Source organism: Passer montanus, unplaced genomic scaffold (assembly GCF_014805655.1).
Source record: "Passer montanus isolate IOZ18808 unplaced genomic scaffold, ASM1480565v1 scaffold109, whole genome shotgun sequence".
Taxonomy (NCBI): domain Eukaryota; kingdom Metazoa; phylum Chordata; class Aves; order Passeriformes; family Passeridae; genus Passer; species Passer montanus.
This window is the reverse complement of record NW_024357502.1, coordinates 886945-912025: the sequence shown is the minus strand read 5'-3', so window position 1 is coordinate 912025 and position 25081 is coordinate 886945. Positions and strand designations below refer to the sequence as shown.

The 25081-nt window shown below is 49.2% G+C and overlaps 1 protein-coding gene across 6 annotated transcripts in view; it reads right to left on the bottom strand.

Moving 5' to 3' along the window:
• EXOC6B (exocyst complex component 6B) overlaps positions 1–25081 on the bottom strand; it is a 299883-nt gene that overhangs the window by 237124 nt on the left and 37678 nt on the right. For all 6 annotated transcript variants that reach the window (XM_039723879.1, XM_039723889.1, XM_039723905.1 and 3 more), the window contains exons 2-5: positions 10910–11075; positions 5260–5307; positions 3287–3377; positions 3126–3171 (exon numbers count right to left, since the gene is read on the bottom strand). In XM_039723879.1, the coding sequence (XP_039579813.1) occupies positions 3126–3171; positions 3287–3377; positions 5260–5307; positions 10910–11075 (351 nt within the window). The remainder of the gene's footprint in view (positions 1–3125; positions 3172–3286; positions 3378–5259; positions 5308–10909; positions 11076–25081) is intronic.

Below are 25081 nucleotides of genomic sequence, written 5' to 3'. Positions count from 1 at the left end.
TTAACACCCAAGAGCTGCTGCCGGCCTTGCAAAGAGGAGGAGCAAGCTCAGCTCCTTCCCCTGGGGACTCCAGGATCTGATCCCACTTTCCCCCTCCTGAACCCCACCAAAACCACTTCCCACCCAAAGCGATTTTATTTACAGAGAGGGGAAAAAACTGGACCCAAATCCCAGATTAGGGGTCCAAAGATCCATTTCTGCCATCAGCCCTTGCACCACGTTCCAGCATGGAGAAGGGCATGGGTACAAGGGCTGGGCTTCTCCCTCCCAAAATTAACATTTTATACCTTTAAAAACGCAGGAATCCCACGGATAAAGAACTCCTTTTGATTTTTGGCCATGCCCAACTCAGTTTGATCCTCCTGTTCTGCATGAAAGCAAATTTCAGATGCCAAACGGGAAATTGAGCTGGGAAATTCATTTTTTTTTAAATGTTCTCCCATCTTTTTCCTTTGGAAAGTGGGAATCTGTAGGATTTACTGGAATATGGAACCACCATGAATTCAAGATCATCCTCCTGTCCTGACCACAGCTCTGGCCAAAGGGAAAAATAATTTAAAAGGAATCACCCAGGAAGCATTAAGAGGGCTTAATAACATAATAAAATCATAGATAATAATATCTTCTATTATATATATATATATAATTAATTTATTAAATTTTAATTTATTAATAAATGAACTAATTCATTTATTAACTTAACTTATTATTTGGCTATATTATTATATGTTTTAAATGAAATATTTGTTTCTTATATATTAATAATTAATGCAAATAATATATTATAAATATTATATATTATATTATTGAATAAGCATATTCATGATTAATAAATCTCATGTCAGCCACTTTGAGAAGGAATTAAGGGACTTTTAGCTGACACATCCATGGGTAATCCTGAGCACTTCCAGCTGGAATTTTGGGGGAGAAACAGTCTTTGGTCATAAAAAAGAAATGAACACCACAGAAAAAACCTGACATTTGTATTCCCACTCAGAATAACTCCTGAACTCCAGGGAATTCTTCCAGGGGCCTGTCCTGGGCTCACCCCCAGCCCGGGGGGTTGCACATTTGTGCTGAAACCCAATCCTCTGCACAGAACCGTGGGAATGCCTCTGGATCATTAATTAATCATTCATTAATTAATTATCCCAAGGAATTGTCAGGTCCCATTCCTCCCACACACCCCCTAATTTTGGTTCTATTATTTAATTTTGGAAGCTTTTTTTGGGAGCAGCTCCCAGGTGGGAGCTGAGCTCTGTCCCAGCTCCGTGTCCCCAGAACTGAGGGGGAAAAGCAGGATTTGGATAAAATCCAGGGCCAGAGGAGCCTTTTTGGGGTGATTTTCCTGTTCCTGCTGGGATGAACATTCCCAGAGAATTCCTGAGTGTTCTCATGGAGCATCCAGGTGTACAGGGAACCTGCAGAGGGACTGGGGACAAGGGACAGAGGGACAGGACACAGGGAATGGCTCCAATGGAAAAGGGGAGATTGGGTTGGGATCTTGGCAGGGAATTGCTGGCTGGGAGGGTGGGCAGGGGCTGGGCTGGAATTCCCAGAGAATCCCTGGATCCCTGGCAGTGCCCAAGGCCAGGCTGGAGCACCCTGGGGTGTGGAAGTTGTGCAGCTGGGTGATCTTTGGGGTCTCCTCCATCCCAAACCCTTCCAGGATTTTACAATTCCATTTCTCACTGTTTGGAGAGAGCTGGGGTAAATAGAAAGGTCTGATCCCTCCAGAGTCTCCAGATTCCTCCAGAAATTTTGGGGTTTTCCACCATTTTCCACACAGCCATGGCTATAAAAGTTTTTCTGTCCTTTCCTTAAATTCTGGCCAATTCAGAGAAAAATTCCCTCTCTCCACCCTGATCATTCCTCTGGGATCAGCTCCACCTCCAGCTCCTGGCCATGGATTCTCCATTTGGGAAATGCCTGAGCTGGTTTAGAAACCTCCCCTGATTGCTCCTGTCTGTGGAGTTTATTCCCCCAAACACAAACCAGATTAATCCCAACCCCAGCCCTGACGGCAGGAACCCCCCGTGGCTGCCCCTCCTGAAATGATCCAAGTGAGACCTGGAGCAGATTTTAAAAAATGGAATATTTTGTGCTGTGTGTGCTGAATGCAGCCATCAAATACAGACCAAATAATAATAATAATAATAATAAAATAAATTTAAAAAAAAAGGAAAAAACCACCCAGAGCTCCCAATATTCCTGCAATTTAGCTTGGTTTTGTTTCCAAATGAACCAATCCAAATAAGAGAGGGGGAAAAAGGGATGAAGTTCTCAGCTGCAGCCCCTGGAAATGCTGCCTGGAGAGAGGGCAGGAGCAGCTGGTGGATTCCCTGAGGAATTCCCAGGGATCAGCTCCAGCTCCCACCCCACATCAGCCCCAAAACAGCCCCGGGACATTTGGAGAGCCCATCCCTCCCCTGGAGTGGCCTGGGAAGAGCCAGGAGCTCCTGGCAATCCCAGAGCAGAGCTGGGATTGCTTTTCCAGCCTGGGAATCCCAGCTGCAGGCACCTTTCCCCCTTCAGCAGCTGCTCCATGCCCAGTTTGCCACCCCAGGGCTCCAGAATCACTCCTGCTGCTCAAACTAACCAGGATTCCTGGGGAATATCCCCAGTTTTCATCCCCCAGCATCCCAGCAGGTGCAGGGTGGGGAAACTCCTGGATTTGCAGCCCAGAATTCCCAAGGCACCAAGTTTTGAGGAATTATTTCTACAGCAGCAGAAGTTTTCTCCCCAGCTCCCACCATCCCAAATGTTTCCAGCTCTTTGGATTCCCCCCACATTCCCTGGGATCTCTCAGACTGGATTAAGATTTGTTTTATGGCATTCATGGAATAAGATTTAGTTGGTAACACGCCTTGGCTGCATGCACAATATTGAGCTGTCACAAAAAACCAAGGAGCATCCACCTAAATTCCCAAAATCTGACCCTGCTGCCATCCCCATTCTCAGCTGTACCACAGGAGGCCGAGCAGGGCTGTGAGGAAAAGCAGCCAAAACCCAGGAAATTCAACCTGGAAAAGCTGGTTTTGAACTGCTGAGATTCTCCTTAAATCACCCAGCACCAAACAAGTCCTTGGATTCTTCCCCCAAAACCCCAGCTCAGCCCGATTTACCTCTTGGATTTCATCTGCTCCCGCAGCTTGCTGTACATCTCCAGCACTGGGAAGAGAAGGAAAACAGCTCTGAGACAGGAGCACGCAGCTGGGAATCCAAAAAGCAAACTAAACAATTGGGAATTCCACCAAAGAGCTCCAGAAACGAGGAGGTTGCTCACCAGGGAGACACAGGGTGAGTTTATCCACCGTGGCCGAGATGTTCCTCTGCTGCAGCCGGCACTGCCGCAGCTCCTCCATGGCCAGGAGCAGCTGGAAAAGGGGGAAAAGCTCCCTCAGGATCAGCCAACAGCCCCGGGCTCCATCCCAGGAGCAGCAAGAGCCCCAAATCCTGATCTGATAAGCAGCAAGCTCGGGATCAGGGCAGCTCCAGCCAGGGGAACTTCCCTGAATTCTCTGGATTTCAAACCAAAGGCATGGAAGCGGCCTTGGAGCACATCCCGTGGATTCCAAAATGTTATTTCCCCTTCCCATTTTAGGCATCTCTTCCAAGTTTTTTGGTTCTCAAAGGCAGGATGTGGCCGCTCGCTCCCGGGGGATTCTCACATCCCAAAGTTAACAGGGATTTCTCAGGGCTGAGGCTCCAGGAGAAAATCCTGGGGATGTGGAAAAGGGAAAAACAAGGATACAAGGAGGGAATTCTCACATCCCAAAGTTAACAGGGATTTCACAGGGCTGAGGCTCCAAGAAAAAAACCTGGGGTTGGATTCCAAAATGTTATTTCCCCTTCCCATTTTAGGCATCTCTTCCAAGTTTTTTGGTTCTCAAAGGCAGGATGTGGCCGCTCGCTCCCGGGGGATTCTCACATCCCAAAGTTAACAGGGATTTCATGAGGCTCCAGGAGAAAATCCTGGGGATGGGGATAAGGAGAAAACAGGGATACAAGGCCAGGCTGGACAGGGAATTCTCACATCTCAAAGTTAACAGGGATTTCTCAGGGCTGAGGCTCCAGGATAAAATCCTGGGGATGTGGAAAAGGGAAAAACAAGGATACAAGGAGGGAATTCTCACATCCCACAAGTAACAGGGATTTCTCAGGGCTGAGGCTCCAAGAAAAAAACCTGGGATGTGGAAAAAGGAAAACAAGGATACAAAGCCGGGTTGGAATGGGAATTCTCACATCCTAAAGTTAAAAGGGATTATTCAGTGTTCAGACTCCAAGAGAAATCCTGGGATGTGGAAAAGGGAAAAACAAGGATACAAGGAGGGAATTCTCACATCCCAAAATTATCAGGGATTTCTCAGTGCTCAGGTTCCAGAGAAAATCCTGGGATGGGGACAAGGGGAAAACAGGGATACAAGGTCAGGCTGGACAGGGAATTCTCACATCCCAAAGTAGCAGGGATTTCTCAGTGCTCAGGCTTCAAGACGATATCTTGGGGATGGGACAAGGGGAAAACAGGGATAAAAGGCCAGGCTGGACAGGGAATTCTCACATCCCAAAGCTTAAAGGGATTATTGTGTTCAGACTCCAAGAGAAAAATCTGGGATGGGGATAAGGGAAAAGCAAGGACACAAGGCCAGGCTGGACAGGGAATTCTCACATCCCAAAGTAGCAGGGATTTCTCAGTGCTCAGGCTTCAAGAGGAAATCCTGGGAATGGGGACAAAGGGAAAATAGGGATACAAGGCCAGGTTGGACAGAGAATTCTCTTCATCCCAAAGCAAGAAGGGATTATTCAGTGTTCAGACTCCCAGAAAAAATCCTGGGATGTGGAAAAGGGAAAATCAAGGACAGAAGACCCAGGCTGGACAGGGAATTCTCACATCCCAAAGCTTAAAGGGATTATTGTGTTCAGACTCCAAGAGAAAAATCTGGGATGGGGATAAGGGAAAAGCAAGGACACAAGGCCAGGCTGGACAGGGAATTCTCACATCCCAAAGTTAACAGGGATTTCATGAGGCTCCAGGAGAAAATCCTGGGATGTGGGAAAAGGAAAACAGGGACACAAGGCCAGGCTGGACAGGGAATTCTCACATCCCAAAGTTAACAGGAATTTCTCAGGGCTCAGGTTCCAGAGAAAATCCTGAGATGGGGAAAACAGAAAACCAAGGACAGGAGGCCAGGCTGGACAGGGAATTCTCCCTCCCCCCCCAGCCCAGGCTGTCATTCCAGGACTGCATCCATCACTTACTTCTTTCCCTTCGTTCTGCAGCTTCCGGTTGGTGTCTGTCACTTGGTTCTGTGGGAACATTGGGAGAAGCACAAAGCACATCCCATAAATCAGGACAATGTCCTTGCCACCAAAACAAACTGTCCATAAACACCATCCCTCCCCACGGCTCCCATTCCATGGAAAAGCTGTTTATGGCTGAGTTAACAGCCACTGCCACTGGGGGACAAATCCAGGGATTTTCCTCTTTGCCACTGGAGAAACGCAACAGGAATTCATTCAGAGGCATGGAAGCCTCAAAATGCTGCACTTTTCATGGATGCAGTTTGGAAAACTCCAGTTTTCACCTGAGTGAGGGGGGAATTAATTTCCTTCCTCATCACCAAATAAATTCCATTTAGGTTTTAACTCCTTCCTATCCCCGCAGCAAAGGATTCTTTACCCGGAGCTTTCCCTAGAAAAAAAAATATTTATATTTATAGAAATCCTTATAAAACTTCCTTTGGGATCTTCATCTCCCTCTGGATGGATCCTTGCTCCTGCCTGGTGGAAGATATTTTTATATACCTGGGATAAAAAATTCTCTATTTTTTCTGGATTATCCCACCAAGCTGGGGTCCAGAGCTGGAAAATTTCCGCTTGGCAAAGCTGAGGATTCCCTGGAGTGGGAAGAGCTCAGCCCTTCCTAATCCCAGTAGGACCCACAGGAGAACAACGGGGATTTTGGGGCTCATCAGGATGGAAAATCAGGAGCTCTCCCATTATTCAGCCTGGGAGTGGGAAGAGAACTTTGGGAATTCTCCTGAGTTCAGGCAGGGAAGGGCCGGAAACCCTGGGACAGCTGGAAAAACCAACACAAACTTCCAAGGCAGCATTCCCAGCCCCAGATCTCTGCCACCACAGGCAATTCCCGAGGGAATTCCCGCAGGACTGCTCAGGGTTCTGAGATTTCACATCACTCTGAGATTTCCATGCCACAAAACCCCTTTTTGCCCCAAAAATCTCCTTCTGCAGCTCCTAAAGCTGGAAATGCTCATTTCCAGACTCGTTCCTGTAAAAGGTGTTTTTTGATCCAGGCTCTCCCCACAGTGGGAGCAGCTGCTGCACTCCTGCCCCAGTTCAGGAACAAATTCCTGCCTGGTTTCCAGAGTTCTGCTCCTTCTGGAAGCAGAACCTTCCCCAGAGCTTGGAAAACACCACGAGTGGAAGACAGAGCCCTCAAAGGACTTCCAGGAGTGGGAGATCTCACAGATGCACCCCAGAGCTTTGCTTCCTTTGGAATAATTACAGAAACGAGGAAATTTTAACAAATTTCACCCCAGGGAAAGAACAGCACGTGGGGCTCTCCCATTTTCTAGCAGGATGGGGACGGAGGAGCAGCAGGAGCTCCAAGTGGGATTGGGAAGGTAAAAACCATCCTGGAGCAGAAATCCAGCAGGGAGCAGCTCAGGGAGCTGGGAAGGGGCTGGGGAATCCCTGAGGGAGCTGGGAAGGGGCTGCAGAATCCCTGAGGGAGCTGGGAAGGGGCTGCAGAATCCCTGAGGGAGCTGGGAAGGGGCTCAGCCTGGAGCAGAGGAGGCTCAGGGGCCCTTGTGGCTCTGCACAGCTCCTGCCAGGAGGGGACAGCCGGGGGGGTCGGGCTGTGCTCCAGGGAACAGGGACAGGAGCAGAGGGAACGGCCCCAGGGGAGCCTCAGGGTGGATTTTTGGGAATATTCCTCATGGGAAGAGGCTGCCCAAAGAGGCAGTGGAGCCTCCATCCCTGAAGGGTTCAAAACCCTGTGGATGTGGCACTTGGGAATGGGCTGTGGTGGTGGCTGGACTTAAAGATCTTGAGCAACTTTCCCAACCTCACCAGTTCCATGATCTCACCATCTTTGTCCTTTTTGAGCTCACCAGGTCAGAAAGGAGGAGAGCTTTGGATTCATCCACATCAAATTGATTCAGGACTCATTTTTTTCCCTATTGGAAAAGATCCTGGGCCACCAGGATTCCCCCTCAGGAGGGTTTGTGGTGCTTCCACCCAACCTCAGAGCTGCCTTTCATCCCCACACCAGCCACGGTGCTTTCAGAGCTTCCCAGGATGGAAGAAAGGAGTTATCCATGACTTCCCCCCCAGCATCTGCATCCCATCTCTCTCCCTGCTGCAGTAGCTGCAGCCCTGCTGGCTCCCTGCCCTGCCCAAAACCTGCTCATTTCCTTTATGATGTATGCAGCTTTTACGAGCAGGAGCCCAGCATCTCCTCCAAAGATTATTTGATTTGCTCAGATCCCGAAAATCCCAGCAGGAAAAAGGAATCTGTGTCGGGTAATTTAAAACCACTCCTAAAGGAAGGCTGAGGCTGGAGGGGCTGGCTGGTGAAATTGCACAGCAATCCCAGCTCCAGGGAGAAGGCAGGCTGGAGCGGAGCCCCGCACGCTCCGGGTCTCTGGGGGGCAGGGGGTCGTGCTGGGGATTGTTCCTGGAGTCTCCAGGCCTGGGTGGAAACAGGGATGATTGTTTACACAGACCCCGTGCGGCTAAGCTGGGCTTTGCAGAGCTGGGCTTTGCTAAGCCAGGCCAGGCACACGGAGGGGCACAGGCAGGTGGCATGGGAGGGACGAGGCACCGGAGCACTCCAGGGATTTGGGGGTGAGCTGTTCCTTCATCCACACCCCAGAACAGGGGGCTGAGTGTCCTTGGGATCATCCCAGAGGGCAGAATGCTGGGAATGGAGCCACCTCTGGGTCCGTCCCTGTCCCTGCTGGTGACATCCACCCGTGAGGGAAGGGACAGCGAGTGGAGCCATCCTGCATGCTGGAATCCCAAAAACTGCTCCCAGGTCTCTTCCCCACACATGAGGGGAAATTCCTGCCGCAAAAGTCTTGTCCAGCCCTGGCAGGGGTGGAGTGCCCATCCCTGAGGGATTTAAATCCATGGATGTGGCACCTGGGGACACGGCCTGGGCAGTGCTGGGAATGGCTGGACTCTGAGGGATTTTCCAACCTGAACAACTCTGGGATTCCATGAAATGAAGAAGGAATCATCTCTGGTTTATGACTGACAGGGCAAAAAGCTGTAGCATCCAGTCCCATGGGCAGGGACACCTCCCACTGCCCCAGGTGGATCCAACCTGGCCTTGGGCACTGCCAGGGATCCAGGGGCAGCCACAGCCAATCTGGGAATCCCAGCCCAGCCCCTGCCCCCCCTCACAGCCAGCAATTCCTTGCCCAGATCCCACCATTCTGTCCATGGCATGAATGTAAGGGCAGCTCTTTGCTGAGCCACAGCAGGGCAGCTGGAAATCACAGAATCCCAAAATCATCATGGCTGGAAAAGATAATCCAGACCAACCATGGCCAGCACTGCCAGGGCCACCACTGCCCCTGTCCCCAAGTGCCACAGCCACAGGGCTCTGAAATCCCTCAGGGATGGGGACTCCATCAAGTTGGAGAGCCCTTCCCATGAGGAATATTCCCAAAAATCCACCCTGAGGCTCCCCTGGGGCCGTTCCCTCTGCTCCTAGAGCTGGCACAGCCCAGTGGCCTCTTGCCCACCTGGGCACCTCAGGCTCGTGTCCAGCTCGTGCCCAAGGAGATAAAATTCCCAAAGCAGTGCTGAGGGACAAACAGGACAGGAAACGAGCGCTGAGGTTCTGCTCAGGTTTAGTTCGTTTGGGGCCGCTCTGAGAAGGTGACACATCCACATCGAGCTAAAACAGCAGCAAAAAAAGGACATTTCTGCAAAAAAAAAAAGCCAACCCTGCGGAGGCAGGAGCACAGGAGAGGAGGAAGGGAGCAGGGAGGGCCCCGCTGCCAGCGCCGGCTCCTCACGGGTTCAAAGGCCCAGATCAAATGGAGGATGAATGGCTGGAACCAAACCCACTCTCAGCACTCGATCCACAGATGATTCCCCAGGGGAAGCCTCACAAAGAGGGCTCGGGCTTTCAGAAAAGGCTTTTCTGGGGATGTTTTCGCCATGTGCTGTTTTATGGATCACATAGGCATGGAAATCAAGGGAGATCCTGAGGGGACAGGGATGGACTTCACAGTGAGCCACCAACAAAGGGGCTGGTGGCAGAATGGGAACCAGCTCCGAGCAAACAAACAATGTTCAATTCTTGGCTGGAAACAATGCCTTGAAAAAATTTAAAAATAAGGGGGAAAAAAAGGACTTATTTGGTGGTAATTCCAATGGATTCGTCCTGCAGTGAATTGCTGGGTGAATTCTCCTCAGGACATCCCTCAGGAAGGTGTTCCTGAGAGGAAACGCCTTTTTGGGATGGAGACTTGGATGTGTGAGTAAGAACCCTGCTGGGGAATGCCACAGGTAGTTTAAATCAATGAATAAATGTGTTAAAAGCAGCAGTCAGCACCCTGACTTCGAGCTCTTCCCTTTTCTCCAGAAAATCTGCTTTTTCTGACAGATTTTGTGATTTAGAACTTCAGCTTTTCCACTCCTGAACACCAGGAAGGTCCTTCCCACCAGGACAGGCTCCACTCAGCCAGAAAACCTCCCTGAGCTTTTCCCAGCTCACAAGCCACCACTTTTTGGGAGCCCATTCCCCAGGTGACTCTTCTGGGAGGGATTTTGGGTTTCCAGCCCAGGTCCCACCTCGTTCCTGCAGGAAGGGAGGGCCCAGCCGCCTCTCCCTGCCCTGCTTGGGTTTGTGGAGGAAAACCAGGAAGGTTTGGGCACTCCTGCGCTCCCCAAATTTGGAATATTTGTATTTTAAGGCACAGGAAGCAAGCTTGAGCCCCAAGCCCACCTGACCCCAGACACCTCCAGCCTCCTGGTCCCTTCTCCTGAAGCCTCTCCAGTTTCCTTCCCGCCCTTCTTCCAAACTCTCACCCTACAAATGGCTTTTTCCACACATTACTGAACACTCTTCCAAGAACTGCCTAAACCCCACCATTCCCTCATCTTTCTGCACAGCTTTAAAGGCCACGAGACTTATTTTAGCTCAAGAAACTGGGATAAGATCCATGAGGAAAAGCACTTTTCCTAATGAAAACAGGCTTGGCTTGAAGTTTCTTGGTGCTTTTAATGCACCACACTGATGCAGTTTGGCCAAATGATTGCTAAATTTTCAATGGCCAACCCATCGCTCCAGGAAGAATTAAAATAAATATTTATATTTTAATTTTTTTTTAATAGAAATGTCCTGGATAAAAGGAGAGAAGATTGATGTGGTTCTGAGAATCCCAGAGTGCCTGAGATGGGGCCACCTAAAAAGAGCTGCCCAGGGCAGTGCCAGGGCAAGATCTTCACAGAACTCACAGGGTTGGAAGAGACCTTAAAGATAACGATTCCAACCTAATCCAAACACCTCAACTGAACCCTGGCCCCCAGGGCCACATCCAGGCTTGGTTAAACACACCCAGGGATGGGGACTGCACCACCTCCCCGGGCAGAACATTCCCGAACCTCATCACCCTGATGCCTCAGGTTTTACTTTTATATTTTTCAGATCAATTTGGGTTCATCCTGGGTTCATTTTGGTTCATCTTGGGTGCAGCCCTGGCTGGGCTCTTGTGCTGCCCAAGGTGGATCCATTGAGGAGATCCTTTGAATAAATCCCTGCTTTATCCTGTAACTCTGCCCAGCCTCTGTTCCAGCTCAGCCTTCTCCAGCCATCAACCCCTTCTCAAAAAAACCTCTTCCCTGATATCCAGCCTGTGTTTCCCCTCACCTTGAGCTTCTGGGCCTCGCCGCGGACCTTGAGCAGCTCGGTGATGGAATCCACGAAGCCCTGGTAGTGGAAGTTGCACATCTTCTCGATCTCGCGGTCGTGGTTGCGGATCCGCGCCTCCAGCTTCTCCATGAAGCGCCCGTGCTCCTCGCCATCGTACACGGACCTGCAGGGACAGCCAGCTCAGCACCCCGCTCTGCTGGATCATCCTAAACCTGACCCCAAAAACAGCCTCTGGACAATCCAGCTCAGCATTCCCAGCGCTGCTGCCAGGATACACCAGGAACATCCAAAACTGGCACCAAAAATGTCCTCTGGACATCCCAGCTCAGCACCCCGGTCTGCTGCCAGGAACATCCAAAATCTGCCCCCAAAAATGTCTTCTGGACATCCCAGCTCACCATCCACTTCTCTGACGCGCGGAACACCCAAAATCTGACCCCAAAAATGTACCCTGGACATCCCAACTCAGCACCCCCAGCCAGCACCCTGGTCTGCTGCCAGGAACATCCTAAACCTGACCCCAAAAACAGCCTCTGGACAATCCAGCTCAGCATTCCCAGCGCTGCTGCCAGGATCCACCAGGAACACCCAAAACTGACACCAAAAATGCCCTCTGGACATTCCAGCCCAGCATTCCCACTTCTGCTGCCAGGATCCACCAGGAACATCCAAAACTGACACCAAAAATGCTCTCTGGACATCCCAGCCCAGCACCCTGGTCTGCTGCCAGGAACATCCTAAACCTGACCCCAAAAACACCCTCTGGACATCCCAGCCCAGCATTCCCACTTCTGCTGCCAGGCTCTACCAGGAACATCCAAAATATGACCCCAGAAATGTCCTCTGGACATCCCAGCCCAGCACCACAGCTCTGCTGCCAGGAACATCTTAAAACTGACCCCAAAAACACCCTCTGGACATCCCAGCTCACCATCCCCTGCTCTGCTGCCACGAACACCCCAAAACCTGACCCGAAAAACACCCTCTGGACAAGCCAGTTCAGCATTCCCACTTCTGCTGCCAGGATTCACCAGGAACATCCAAAACTGACCCCAAAAACACCCCTGGACACACCAAATCAGCACCTTCAGCTTGGCACCCCCAACTCTGCTGCCAGGAACATCCAAAACCTGAACCCAAAAAGACCCTTTGGACAAGCCAGCTCAGCACCCCCAGCTCTCCTGCCAGGATCCACCAGGAGCATCCAAAACCTGACCCCAAAAACGCCCTCCTGGGACAAAGGGACAGGTCATACAACAGGTATCAAATTGCGATCCAAACTCTGACCCCAAAAATGTCCTCTGGACATCCCAGCTCAGCACCCCCAGCTCTCCGGCCAGGATCCACCAGGAACATCCTGAACTTCACTCCAAAAGGAACAGAAAGGAATGTTTCTCACCCAGGAACATCCAAAAAACACCCTCCAGACACATCAGCTCAGCATCCCCAGCTCTGCTGCCAGGAACACCCAAAATCTGACCCCAAAAACGCCCTCCTGGGACAACAGATACCAAATTGCATTTCAAAACATTCTTTTTCCAAATTTTCTTTTCCTTTTTACACCATTTTCTGTTCCCTGAGAAACCAGAACAACCCAGGAGGACTTGAAAGGTTTCTAATCCAACCTTTTTTCCCTTTTCCATCATTTTGGTGTTCCCTGAGAGACAAACCAAGCCCAAAGTGTTTCTATTCCAACCTTTCTTTTCCTTTTCCCACCAATTTCATATTCCCTGATAAACCTGAACAGCCCAAACCAGGCCTGAAATGTTTCTCCTTTTTCCACCCATTCTGGTGTCCCCTGAGACACCAGAACAAGCCAGAAGGACTTCAAGAGTTTCTATTCCAACTTTTTTTCCTTTTTCCACCAGTTTGGTGTTCCCTGAGAGACAAACCAAGCCCAAAATGTTTCTATTCCAACCTTTCTTTTCATTTTTCCACCATTTTGGTGTTTCCTGAGAGACAAGAACAACCCAGCAGGACCTGAAATGTTTCTATTCCAACCTTTTTTTTTTCCTCTTCCCACAATTTTGTGTTCCCTGAGAGACGAGAACAGGTGAGGAGCACCTGAAACAAAGGTTTCTTTTTGGGCTGAGCCACCTCTGATCCCCCTGCCCAGAAACCCCCCTGGAGAATCCCCTGGATGTTCTTTGGGCTCCGAGGGTAAAAGGGACAAGGGGAAGCAGGATCTCCAGAGCTGCCCAAATCCCTTCACACCCCAAATTTTGCCAGCCCAGTTTTAACCCCTGTTAAAACCCCTGGAGACTGGTGGGGCCACCTCAGTCCAAGATATCCAGGTCTAATTAGCGTTAAATCTTACATTAAATTAGTGTCTTTTAGTGTAAAATCATGGAATTCCAGGATTTTTTGGATTGAAAGGATCTTAAATTCCACCCCATCCATGGCAGGGCCACTTCCCACCATCCCAGGGAGTTCCAAGCCCCAACGTCCAAGCTGGCCTGGGACATCCCAAGGATCCAGGGGCAGCCACAGCAAATTTGGGAATTCCATCCCAGCCCCTGCCCACCCTCCCAGCCAGGAATTCCTTCCCAAAACCCCATCTCTCTCTCCCTTCCCTCCTTCAGATTAAAATCAGACATAAGGATGGAAGTTCAACCCAAATTTCTGTCCCTCAAATGTTTCTCTGGAAAGCAGAGGGACCGAGTCCCCCTCTGGGAATTCCGGGGTTGTTTTCCTGGTTTTTTACACCAAATACTGATATTTTTGAAGGACTGTGGCAGTCCCACCCTTGGCCCTGCCTTTGGGAAGTTTTGGCTCCCAAACCTGAATTCCCTCCCAGTCCAAGAGTTAAGCTTGGAGTGAGGTTTATGGATTTGAGCTTGGGTCAGGTATTAGGGCCAAATTCGGGAGAGAGCAGATTGCAGGCAGCCTTTGGAGGGAAAGGATGGGAATGACAGAGCTGACCAAGAGAATAAAATCTTAAAATAGCAGCACCCCAGAGAGAACCAGACCCCCAGGAATGCAGGGGGACACAGCAAATCCTTTTTCCTGCAGTGGGATCTGTGCTCTCCCTTTGGAGAATCCCATCCCTGCAAACCCCACAATCCCCCAAAACCAGGAAAAAATCCCAGGACAGAGCAAAAGCTGGAAAAAATCAATTTAGTTATTATTCTTTCAGGCCATTTCAGTTCTGCAGGGTCAGTAAAAGATTCTCAGTGGCAAAATAAAAATGCCAGAATTGTAAAACATCTTTAAATTCAGTGTGAAAGAAGCCAGGCACCCAGAGCAGGTGATGGGAGGGCACTGCTTGGTCTGAATTGGAAAAAAAGAGAGGAAACCTCCTCAGATTCCAGGAGAGGCAGCGCTGGAGTGATGCTGGTGGATTTTCCTGGAGTTTTGGTTGGTAAAATCTGAAATTTGGAGCCCGAGTGCCATCTAGTGCTGCACGGCCTCTTAGCAGGGTCTCAGTGACTCCAAAGATCTCGGCTCAAAGATGAGAATTCCACTAAAAAAATGACGGTGGATAAGTTGTGTTTGCACTCAGGGATAAACTGAAACAACAAAAACCCCACAGCAGTAATGATGTGTTTGTGTTAAAGCAAATTTGGGATTTATATCTGAAAATGGGGGAAAAAACACCTCAAAATTATTTAAAATGTCCAGGAAAAATTCCCTTTGGAGGTGGCAAAGCTAAGAAATAAATATCTGATGACTAAAACCCTTTGGTTATTAGAAATTCTATTATTTTATTCCTTTTTAGCCAAACTTCAGGGTGGAAAAAATAAAGTTTGGTGTCAGATGGGAAGGAAACACCAGCACACAATGGGAAGTTCTTCTCTCCTGAGCTCTCCTGTTCCTCCAGGGTCCTTTTCCCAAGGAAAATCCTGAAGAGTCCTGGCTCTTCACTTCTGAGCTCTCCTGCTCCTTCAGGATCCTTTTCCTAAGGAAAATCCAGTCCTGGACCTTCCCTCCTGAGCTCTCCTGTTCCTCCAGAATTCCTTTTCCAGCAAAATCCAGCCCTTCCGAGCTCTCCTGCTCCTCCAGGATCATTTTTCCAGGAAAATCCAGTCCTGGCCCTTCACTTCTGAGCTCTCCTGCTCCTCCAGGATCATTTTTCCAGGAAAATCCATTCCTGGCCCTTCCCTCCTGATCTCTCCTGCCCCTCCAGGATCATTTTTCCAATCCCAGGAGGGACCAGGAGCCGGGCCAGCCCCAGATCCAGGCACTCCAAAGGTGCAGGATGGACACTCCAGGATTTTGGGATGGAACATCCTCCCACAGGAGAGCTCAGAGAACTCGTGGTGGCTCTGAGCTCCAATAATCAACATTAAACACCAAAACCCCAAATTCCCCAAAACACCCTAAAACCCCAAATTCCACCATCCCCTTCTTCCACACCCTTCCTCAGTCTTGGAAAATCCTCCTGGAAACCCCAAATCCTGGCCCCAGGAGCAGTGTCAGACCCACTCCCTGGGCACCTCTGGCAAATAATGATTATTTCATTTGTTTTTTTCTATATTTGCCATTTTTGGTGCCTCTCTCCAATCCAGAAGTTTTATGAACAACCAAGTTTGAGATTTCCTCTTTTCCTGTCCCTCAATCCCACAGAAAGGTTTCTCCACACTTGGATAATTAACCCAGGCTAACACAAGATACAAATTCAGAACGGCACAGGAATTTCAGAAAGAAATAAAATACAGCAAAATAAATTTGAAAAGTAAAGCACTTCTTATTCTGGCCTAAATTATTATTATTAAGAAAACTGCAGGAAACAGATTTGCAGAAAATTTGTAACACTTGACAGAAAGCTTACATAGCATGTATTTACATATAAATTTTGAGGTAAGAAATGTTGACTTAGAAATGCTATAAAATAAGATAGATATCATTAAGAAAGAAATTAAATTGGAAATAAGTTTTAAAAGATTACTTTATAAGAAAAGATTAAATATTTTAGAGAACTATAAAATATAGATTGTAGCAAGATTTATGAGGATTTTAGATTATTAATTTTTAATATTTTTATTTTATTTATTAATTATTTTAATAACTTTAAATTTATTTATAGTATAGTGTAATAAAAGTTGGTAAGTTAAAAAATGCTTATAATGTATTGTAATTAAGAAATAATTAGCTGCTGATTGTGATAACATGATTTATAACATCTGTATTGTCTCACCTATTTACATATAAATTTTGAGGTAAGAAATGTTGACTTAGAAATGCTATAAAATAAGATAGATATCATTAAGAAAGAAATTAAATTGGAAATAAGTTTTAAAAGATTCCTTTATAAGAAAAGATTAAATATTTTAGAGAACTATAAAATATAGATTGTAGCAAGATTTATGAGGATTTTAGATTATTAATTTTTAATATTTTTTATTTTATTTATTAATTATTTTAATAACTTTTAATTTATTTATTGTATAGTGTACTAAAAGTTGGTAAGTTAAAAACGCTTATAATGTATTGTAATTAAGAAATAATTAGCTGCTGATTGTGATAACATGATTTATAACATCTGTATTGTCTCACCCTTCATACAAGACTAAAACTAAAATTGAAGTGTTTAAAACACCCCATCTCTGAGCCAAAAAAGAGCTTAACCCAACAGAAAATAAGAATTAAACTCATTTTAGTGAAAAAGTGGAAAAGTCTGAGCGAGAGGGGCCGTGCCACAGGCACCCATCTGCTGACCCAGCCAGGCTGTGACTGCTCCCTGCCCTGCTCACCCCCCAAAAACCCACTTCGCTTTGGGTCTGGCTGCTGGTTTTTGGGGTTTTGGTTTTTTGGGGTTTTGGTTTTTTGGGTTGGATTTTTTGGGGGGTTTTTTGGGGGTTTTTTTGGGGTTTTTTGGTTTTTTGTGGGTTTTTTGGTGTTTTGGGTTTTTTTGGGGTTTTTTTGAAAGGTCAAACTGGAAAAGAAAATCTTTCCAGGAAAGCCACAAATGGATGGGGAGCTGCCACGTGCAGCCAGGAGTTCCTGCAGAGTTTATCCCCCAAAACAGGCACAAGGCAGAGCTGGAGCAGCCAAGGATTTATAACATCTGTATTGTCTCACCCTTCATACCAGACTAAAACTAAAATTGAAGTGTTTAAAACACCCCATCTCTGAGCCAAAAAAGAGCTTAACCCAACAGAAAATAAGAATTAAACTCATTTTAGTGAAAAAGTGGAAAAGTCTGAGCGAGAGGGGCCGTGCCACAGGCACCCATCTGCTGACCCAGCCAGGCCGTGGCTCCTCCCTGCCCTGCTCACCCCCCAAAAACCCACTTCACTTTGGGTCTGGCTGCTGGTTTTTGGGGGTTTTGGGTTTTTGGGTTGGATTTTTGGGGGTTTGGGTTTTTGGGTTGGATTTTTTGGGGGGTTTTTTGGGGGTTTTTTTGGGGTTTTTTGGTTTTTTGTGGGTTTTTTGGGTGTTTTGGGTTTTTTTGGGGTTTTTTTGAAAGGTCAAACTGGAAAAGAAAATCTTTCCAGGAAAGCCACAAATGGATGGGGAGCTGCCACGTGCAGCCAGGAGTTCCTGCAGAGTTTATCCCCCAAAACAGGGACAAGCCAGAGCTGGAGCAGCCAAGGGGCTGAGGTGGGAAGTGCCAAAGATCCAGCTGTGCCAGGGGTCAGGAAGGCACGGAATATCCACAGGGATCATCCATCCAACCCCTGGCATCCCAAAACCCACCCCAGCCAGGGGTCAGGAAGCCATGGAATATCCACAGGGATCACGGAACAAACCCCTGGCACTCCAAAATCCACCCTGTGCCAGGGTCAGAAAGCCATGGAACATCCACAGGGATCATCCATCCAACCCTGGCATTGCCAAATCCAAAATCCAGCCTGTGCCAGGGGTCAGAAAGCCATGGAATATCCACAGGGATCATCCATTCAACCGTGGCATTGCCAAATCCAAAATCCAGCCTGTGCCAGGGGTCAGAAAGCCATGGAATATCCACAGGGATCACACCCCTGGCCCTGCACAGACCCCCCAATAATTCCAGCCTGAGCCAGGGGTCAGGAAGCCATGGAATATCCACAGGGATCAGGGAACAAACCCCTGGCATTGCCAAATCCAAAATCCCACCCCTGCCAGGGGTCAGGAAGCCATGGAATATCCACAGGGATCACCCCCCTGGCCCTGCACAGCCCCCCCAATAATTCCAGCCTGTGCCAGGGGTCAGAAAGCCATGGAATATCCACAGGGACCATGGATCAAACCCCTGGCATTGCCAGGCACCTCAAAATCCCAGTCTGTGCCAGGGGTCAGAAAGGCATGGAATATCCTGAGACCCACAGAGATCATCCATCCAAACCTGGCATTGCCAAATCCAAAATCCTACCCTGTGCCAGGGGTCAGGAAAGCCATGGAATATCCATGGGGATCAGGGAACAAACCCCTGGCACTCCAAAATCTATTCTGTGCCAGGGTCAGAAAGCCATGGAATATCTACAGGGATCATCCATCCAACCCCTGGCATCCCAAAATCCACCCCTGCCAGGGGTCAGGAAGCCACAGGGATCATCCATGCAGCCCTGTCCCTGCCCAGACCCCCTGAAATCCCACCCTGGCCATCCCTGGAGCAGTGCCCACAGGCTCCTGGAGCTCTGGCAGCACTGGCATCGTTATCCCTCCCCGGGCAGTGCCCAGCACCCTCTGGCTGAGGAGCCTTTGCTGGAACCCAGCCCGCAGGTGCCCTGGAGCAGCCCCTGTCCCTGTGCCACCGGCGGCCAGCAGTGTCCCCATTCCCCGTGGACATTCCCACCTGTCCCCCAGGACCCCAGGGGCCCCTGCCCTTTGCCAGCAGCAGCAGGAGAACATCTCACCTCCGTGCTGCCCACCAGGCCCTGAGCACTGCCGGGGCTCCTCCTCTGCCCCCACAGCTGCCAAAACTGGGGGACAGGGGGGATCTGGGGGGCACAGGCCACAAACACCCCGGAGACCCCGAGCTCAGGAGGAAAACTCCTTCAGACACAGCCAGAGGCCACGGGGACAGTCCCAGACAGGTCTGGGTGGGAAGGGACCTAAATCCCACCCGTGGCACCGCTGCTGTCGGAACCCAGGACACCTCTCTGGATGCTCTGGATGTCTCACAGCCCTGGCAGGGGCTCAGAGACCCTGGCAGGAAGCCAAAGACACCTGGAAATTCGATCTTAATTCATGGAGTAAATTGCCAACCTTATATAAAGAATTACAGGCCACAAAAGTTTAAGTAGCACAGTAGTAGCAATCACAGGGTGAAGGAAAAAACTTCGGAGCACTGTACAGGGGGGTTTTGAACCTTGTACAGGGGGTTTGGAATCCTGTACATGGGGGTCAGGGGTTCTAAGATGGAGGGATTTGGGCGTGCCCTGTCCTTCTTCTTTCTTCTCCTTGGCATCCATGTTCAGGATGATGTTGGCACGTGTGCATTGGTTCATGGTGAAGGTGCACTTGCCAACAAGGGTGAAAAGTATTGGGAATTAAAGCTAAATATCTCATACATAGTTTTTACTATAAAAGAGACCCTGTGGGTGGGAGAGAGTGCCCTTGGCTGTCTTGCTGATCAGACCTCGGCTGGACAGACAGAAAAACTTTGGAGATAAGGAACAATAAACTCAACTGAAGACCAAAAGCAAGAGTCCAGACTCCTTCAAAGCTTGGCCGGCCCAGAACCGCCTTTTCCCGTGCTGGGGCACAGACAAGTGACAGCTGACCCCGACACCGTGCCACCCCTGCCGCTGTGCCAGGCTGTCCCAGCAGCAATTCCCCGTCCCTGGAATGTGCAGGAGCAGTGGGACAGGGGGGATGTCCAGGGTGGCACTGGAAGGGTGCAAGGTCCCAGAGCCCCCCTGAGCCCAGCACTGAGAGCACAGAGCCCCAGGCAGGGCTGAGCCAGCCCCGTCCCAACAAGGAACCCAAATCAATTCAGCTGGAAGTGCAGAGGGGGGAAATCTGGAATGAAAGAGCTCCGGGACAATGCAGGGGACAGAGCAACACGAGTGGCTTTTGTTCCCAATTAATAGAGGAACAAATTCCTGAGGCTGCTGCGGACTTCAATTCCCTTTTTTTCCCCCTTTTTTTAAAACTTCTGTAGTGGTTTGAGTCCCCCCGAAACATTTTCTTCCCATTAAGCGACATAAAAGCATTAGCAGTTTGTTTAATCTTCGTCTGACTTTTGTAATAAACAAATTAACTACTGAGCACGGCAGGAAAACAACAGCCACTCTGAGAGTGGTGCAACAGCCCCACGGAAAAATGGGCAAAGCAAGGCTGGAAATTAAAAACCCTGCCTAGGCTGGGACTGGCAGCAGCTTAAACCTCGTGAGTCCAAGGTTTATCCAATGAGAACATCAGCAAAAATCCAAAATCTCCAAAGATTTCCTACTGAGGTGGTGAGACCTCAGCGGGGGGAAAATTCACTTTCTGTTTTCATTCTGCCAATCAACCAAGAATTGATTTAAGGCCAGAATCAAAGCCCAACATTTAAACCCAAAATCTAAGACCAAATCAAAACTTAAGCTCAAAACTTAAATCCCAAATTTAAGCCCAGAATTTAATTAAGGCCCAGGACTGAAGCCCAAAATTCAAGCCTGAAATTTAAATCCCAAATTTAAACCCCAGAACTAAAGCCCAAAATTTAAGCGAAAAATTTAAGCCCAGAACTGAATTAAAGCCTAGAACTGAAGCCCAAAATTTAAGCCTCAAATTTAAGCCAAGAACTGAATTAAAGCCCAGAACTAAAAGCCCAAAATCAAGCCCTACATTTAGACCCAACATTTAAATCCCAAATTTAAACCCCAAATTAAAGCCCAGAACTAAAGCCCAAAATTTAAACGAAAAATTTAAACCCCAAATTTAAGCCTAGAACTGAATTAAAGCCCAAAATCGAGGCCAAAATTTAAGCCCAGAATTTAAAGACAAAATCTAAGCCCACTCTGGTGTGTCCTGTCACCCACACAGGTCCACACACTTAAGCTCAAAACTTAAATCCCAAATTTAAGCCCAGAATTTAATTAAGGCCCAGGACTGAAGCCCAAAATTCAAGCCTGAAATTTAAATCCCAAATTTAAACCCCAGAACTAAAGCCCAAAATTTAAGCGAAAAATTTAAGCCCAGAACTGAATTAAAGCCTAGAACTGAAGCCCAAAATTTAAGCCTCAAATTTAAGCCAAGAACTGAATTAAAGCCCAGAACTAAAAGCCCAAAATCAAGCCCTACATTTAGACCCAACATTTAAATCCCAAATTTAAACCCCAAATTAAAGCCCAGAACTAAAGCCCAAAATTTAAACGAAAAATTTAAACCCCAAATTTAAGCCTAGAACTGAATTAAAGCCCAAAATCGAGGCCAAAATTTAAGCCCAGAATTTAAAGACAAAATCTAAGCCCACTCTGGTGTGTCCTGTCACCCACACAGGTCCACACACCAGAAATACAGAAAAATCGATTTTCTTGTCCTTTTTGGCAGATATAAACTCCTCAATCCTAACTGTGTGCCATTATCACCACTAAAATCATTCCCACGGGGATTTGTCCCACTCCTCCTCCACAGACCTCTCCCTCCCCATCCAATTCCCAGTTTCCAACAGAAATCATTCCAATCTCTACAATTCCACAGAGCACCAGGGACAGCCATTATTGCCAGGTGGAAAACAAAGCAGGAGAGCAGCATTAAAGTTGATTTTTGCCAATAATAACAATAACAACAACAAAACAACAACAACAATAATAATATTAATTATATTATTATTACTATTATTATTATTATTATTATTATTATTATTATTATTATTATTACTACTATTATTACTATTATTATCCTGGTTTTCCAGCTGGGACACCTCGGTCCCAGGCAGGAACGGCGTTCCCACAGCTCCAGGAGGAAGGCAGCACAGAGAATTCCCACCAACCACATCCAAACGCTCCTCAAAAACCACCCCAAAGCCCCGGGGCTCGCCTGGCCTCAGCCAGGAGGAGCTTTCCAGGAGGGTTTCCTCATGGATTTGGGCTGGGCCTGGCTTTCCTCAGCGGTTTGGGGAGGAAATTGGGAAATCTGGTGCCAACAGCTCCTGGGGAAGGTGGTGGTGCCACCAAAGCTGGGGAGACACCAGGGTTGGGAAGCAGCAGCCAAAGGCAGCGGGAAAGCGGGAGTGATTCCAGAGGCCAAGGAGGAGGGAGGTCAGCACAGCTCCATGGGAATGGAGCAGGAATCCAAAGGGATTGGGGGGAAGGAGAGACCCCAAAGTCCCCCCAGCCACAGCTCCTCGTGTGCTGATCCATGAAAAACCAAAGGAGTTGGGTTGGGTTTGAAGGGAAAAGGCTGGGGAGAACATGGGGAGCGCAAAGCCTTGGGAGAAGTCCTCTGCTATAAAATATTAGGTTTCAATTTTGGGCTTTGATTCTGGCCTAAAATCAATTCTTGATTGACTGGCAGAATGAAAACAAAAAGTGACTTTTCCCCTTGCTTTCCCCCCCGCTGAGGTCTAACCATGGAATGACTGAGGCTGGAAAAGCCCTCAGAGATGCTCCAGCTCATCCCATAACCCTGCTGACAACAAACCCGTCCCAGGAGCCACATCCAGAGCTTTTGTCACCTCCAGGGAGGCAATTCCAGCCCCGTCCCTGACCCCTCCAGGTGGAGAGCCCCAGAGCTCTCGGGACCCTCTCCAGCAGCTCCAGCTCCCCCCTGTGCTGCTGGAATCCTCATCCCACAAAGGCCCAGGCTCCCCTCAGCCCTGCCCAGCTCTGCACAGGGATTATTTTACCACAGAACAATTTTAATGGCTGTTCTCGCTGTGTTATTGCCCAATAAAAGCTCCCTCTGTTGTCTCGTGCATTGTCTAAACCAGCGCATTTGGGTTTTTCGGAGCGTTCTTGGCGCGAGGTCTCGCCCCCCGCTCTCTGCTGGGAAGAAATGTTGTCACAGCATCCAGCAGAGGCACGGCAAATCCTCGGGACGTGCCTGATGTTAAACACTCCTGAAAAAACCCATCCCGGGGGACAGCAGCTGACTGAGCACTTCCAGCAGGGGGACAGCTCCACCTGCACACAGGGATCTGATCACCGTGGGATCTGATCAGACAGGGGTCTGCTCATCCAGGGGTCTGCTCAGACAGGGGTCTGCTCAGACAGGGATCTGATCACCGTGGGATCTGCTCATCCAGGGATCTGCTCACACAGGGATCTGATCAGACAGGGATCTGCTCAGACAGGGGTCTATTCACACCCAGGGATCTGCTCAGACAGGGGTCTGATCACCGTGGGATCTGCTCACACAGGGATCTGATCAGACAGGGATCTGCTCAGACAGGGATCTGCTCACACAGGGAATTGCCCATCCAGGAGTTTGCCCACCCAGGGATCTGCTCACACAGGGAATTGCCCATCCAGGAGTTTGCTCACCCAGGGATCTGTTCATCCAGGGAATTGCCCATCCAAGGGTTTGCTCACCAAGGGATTTGCTCACCAAGGAATCTGCTCACCCAGGGATCTGCTCAGCCATGGAATCAACCACCCAGGGAATTGCTCACACAGGGATCTGCTCACACAGGGAATTGCCCATCCAGGAGTTTGCCCACCCAGGGATCTGCTCACACAGGGAATTGCCCATCCAGGAGTTTGCCCACCCAGGGATCTGCTCACACAGGGAATTGCCCATCCAGGAGTTTGCCCACCCAGGGATCTGCTCACACAGGGAATTGCCCATCCAGGAGTTTGCCCACCCAGGGATCTGCTCACACAGGGAATTGCCCATCCAGGAGTTTGCTCAGCCAGGGACCTGTTCATCCAGGGAATTGCTCACACAGGGATCTGATCACTGTGGGATCTGATCACCATGGGATCTGCTCAGACAGGGATCTGCTCACACAGGGATCTGTTAATCCAGAGATCTGCTCACACAGGGATCTGATCACTGTGGGATCTGATCACCATGGGATCTGCTCAGACAGGGGTCTGCTCACACAGGGATCTGTTCACACAGGTTTGCTCACCCAGGGAATTGCTCACCCAGGGAATTGCCCACCCACGGAATTGCTCACCCAGGGATCTGTTCATCCAGAAAATTGCCCATCCAAGGGTTTGCTCACCAAGGGATTTGCTCACCCAGGGATCTGTTCACACAGGTTTGCTCACCCAGGGAATTGCTCACACAGGGATCTGCTCACACAGGGATTTATTCATCCAGGGAATTGCTCACATGGGGATCTGCCCACCAAGGAATCTGCTCAGCCATGGAATCACCCACCCAGGGAATTGCTCACACAGGGATCTGATCACACAGGGAATTGCCCATCCAGGAGTTTGCTCACCCAGGGATCTGTTTATACACAGGGATCTGATCACCGTGGGATCTGCTCAGACAGGGATCTGCTCACACAGGGGTCTGCTCACACGGGGATCTGTTCATCCAGGGATCTGTTCACACCCAGGGATCTGTTCACACAGGTTTGCTCACCCAGGGATCTGCTCATCCAGGGAATTGCTCACACAGGGATTTACCCACCAAGGAATCTGCTCACCCAAGGATTTGCCCACACAGGAAATTGCCCATCCAGGGATTTGCCCACACAGAGAATTGCCCATCCAAGGGTTTGCTCATCCAGGGATCTGTTCATCCAGGGAATTACCCAGCCAGGGATCTGTTCATCCCAGGATCTTCCCACCAAGGAATCTGCTCACCCAAGGATTTGCCCACACAGGAAATTGCCAATCCAAGGGTTTGCTCATCCAGGGATCTGTTGATCCCAGGATCTTCCCACCAAGGAATCTGCTCACCCAGGGGGGGTTTGCTCACCCAGGGATTTGCCCATCCAGGGATCTGCTCACCCAGGGGTTTGCTCACCCAGGGATTTGCCCATCCAGGGATCTGCTCACGCAGGGGTTTGCAGAGGAAGGCAGCAGCCCCCCTGCCTGCACCACATCCCTGTCTCAGCACTTCCACTCCTCCCCTGGGTGGGGATGGAGGTCAGCCCGAGGTCTCCCCGAGGGCAGGAGTTGACAGGGACGGCCCCATCCAGCTCCTGGCTGCCAATCCATTGTTGGGAAGCTCCTGCTTCCAGCACAGATGGATCCAACCACAGCACGCTGGGAGAAATTCCTCCCTGCCCAGGAAATTCCTCCTTGCACGGCCCTCAGCCTCTGCCAGGATGGCTGGGATTGGAGGGGACCCTAAACACCAGCCCAGTCCCCATGGGGCACCTTCCAGAGCCCCATCCAGCCTGGGCTGGCCCACAGC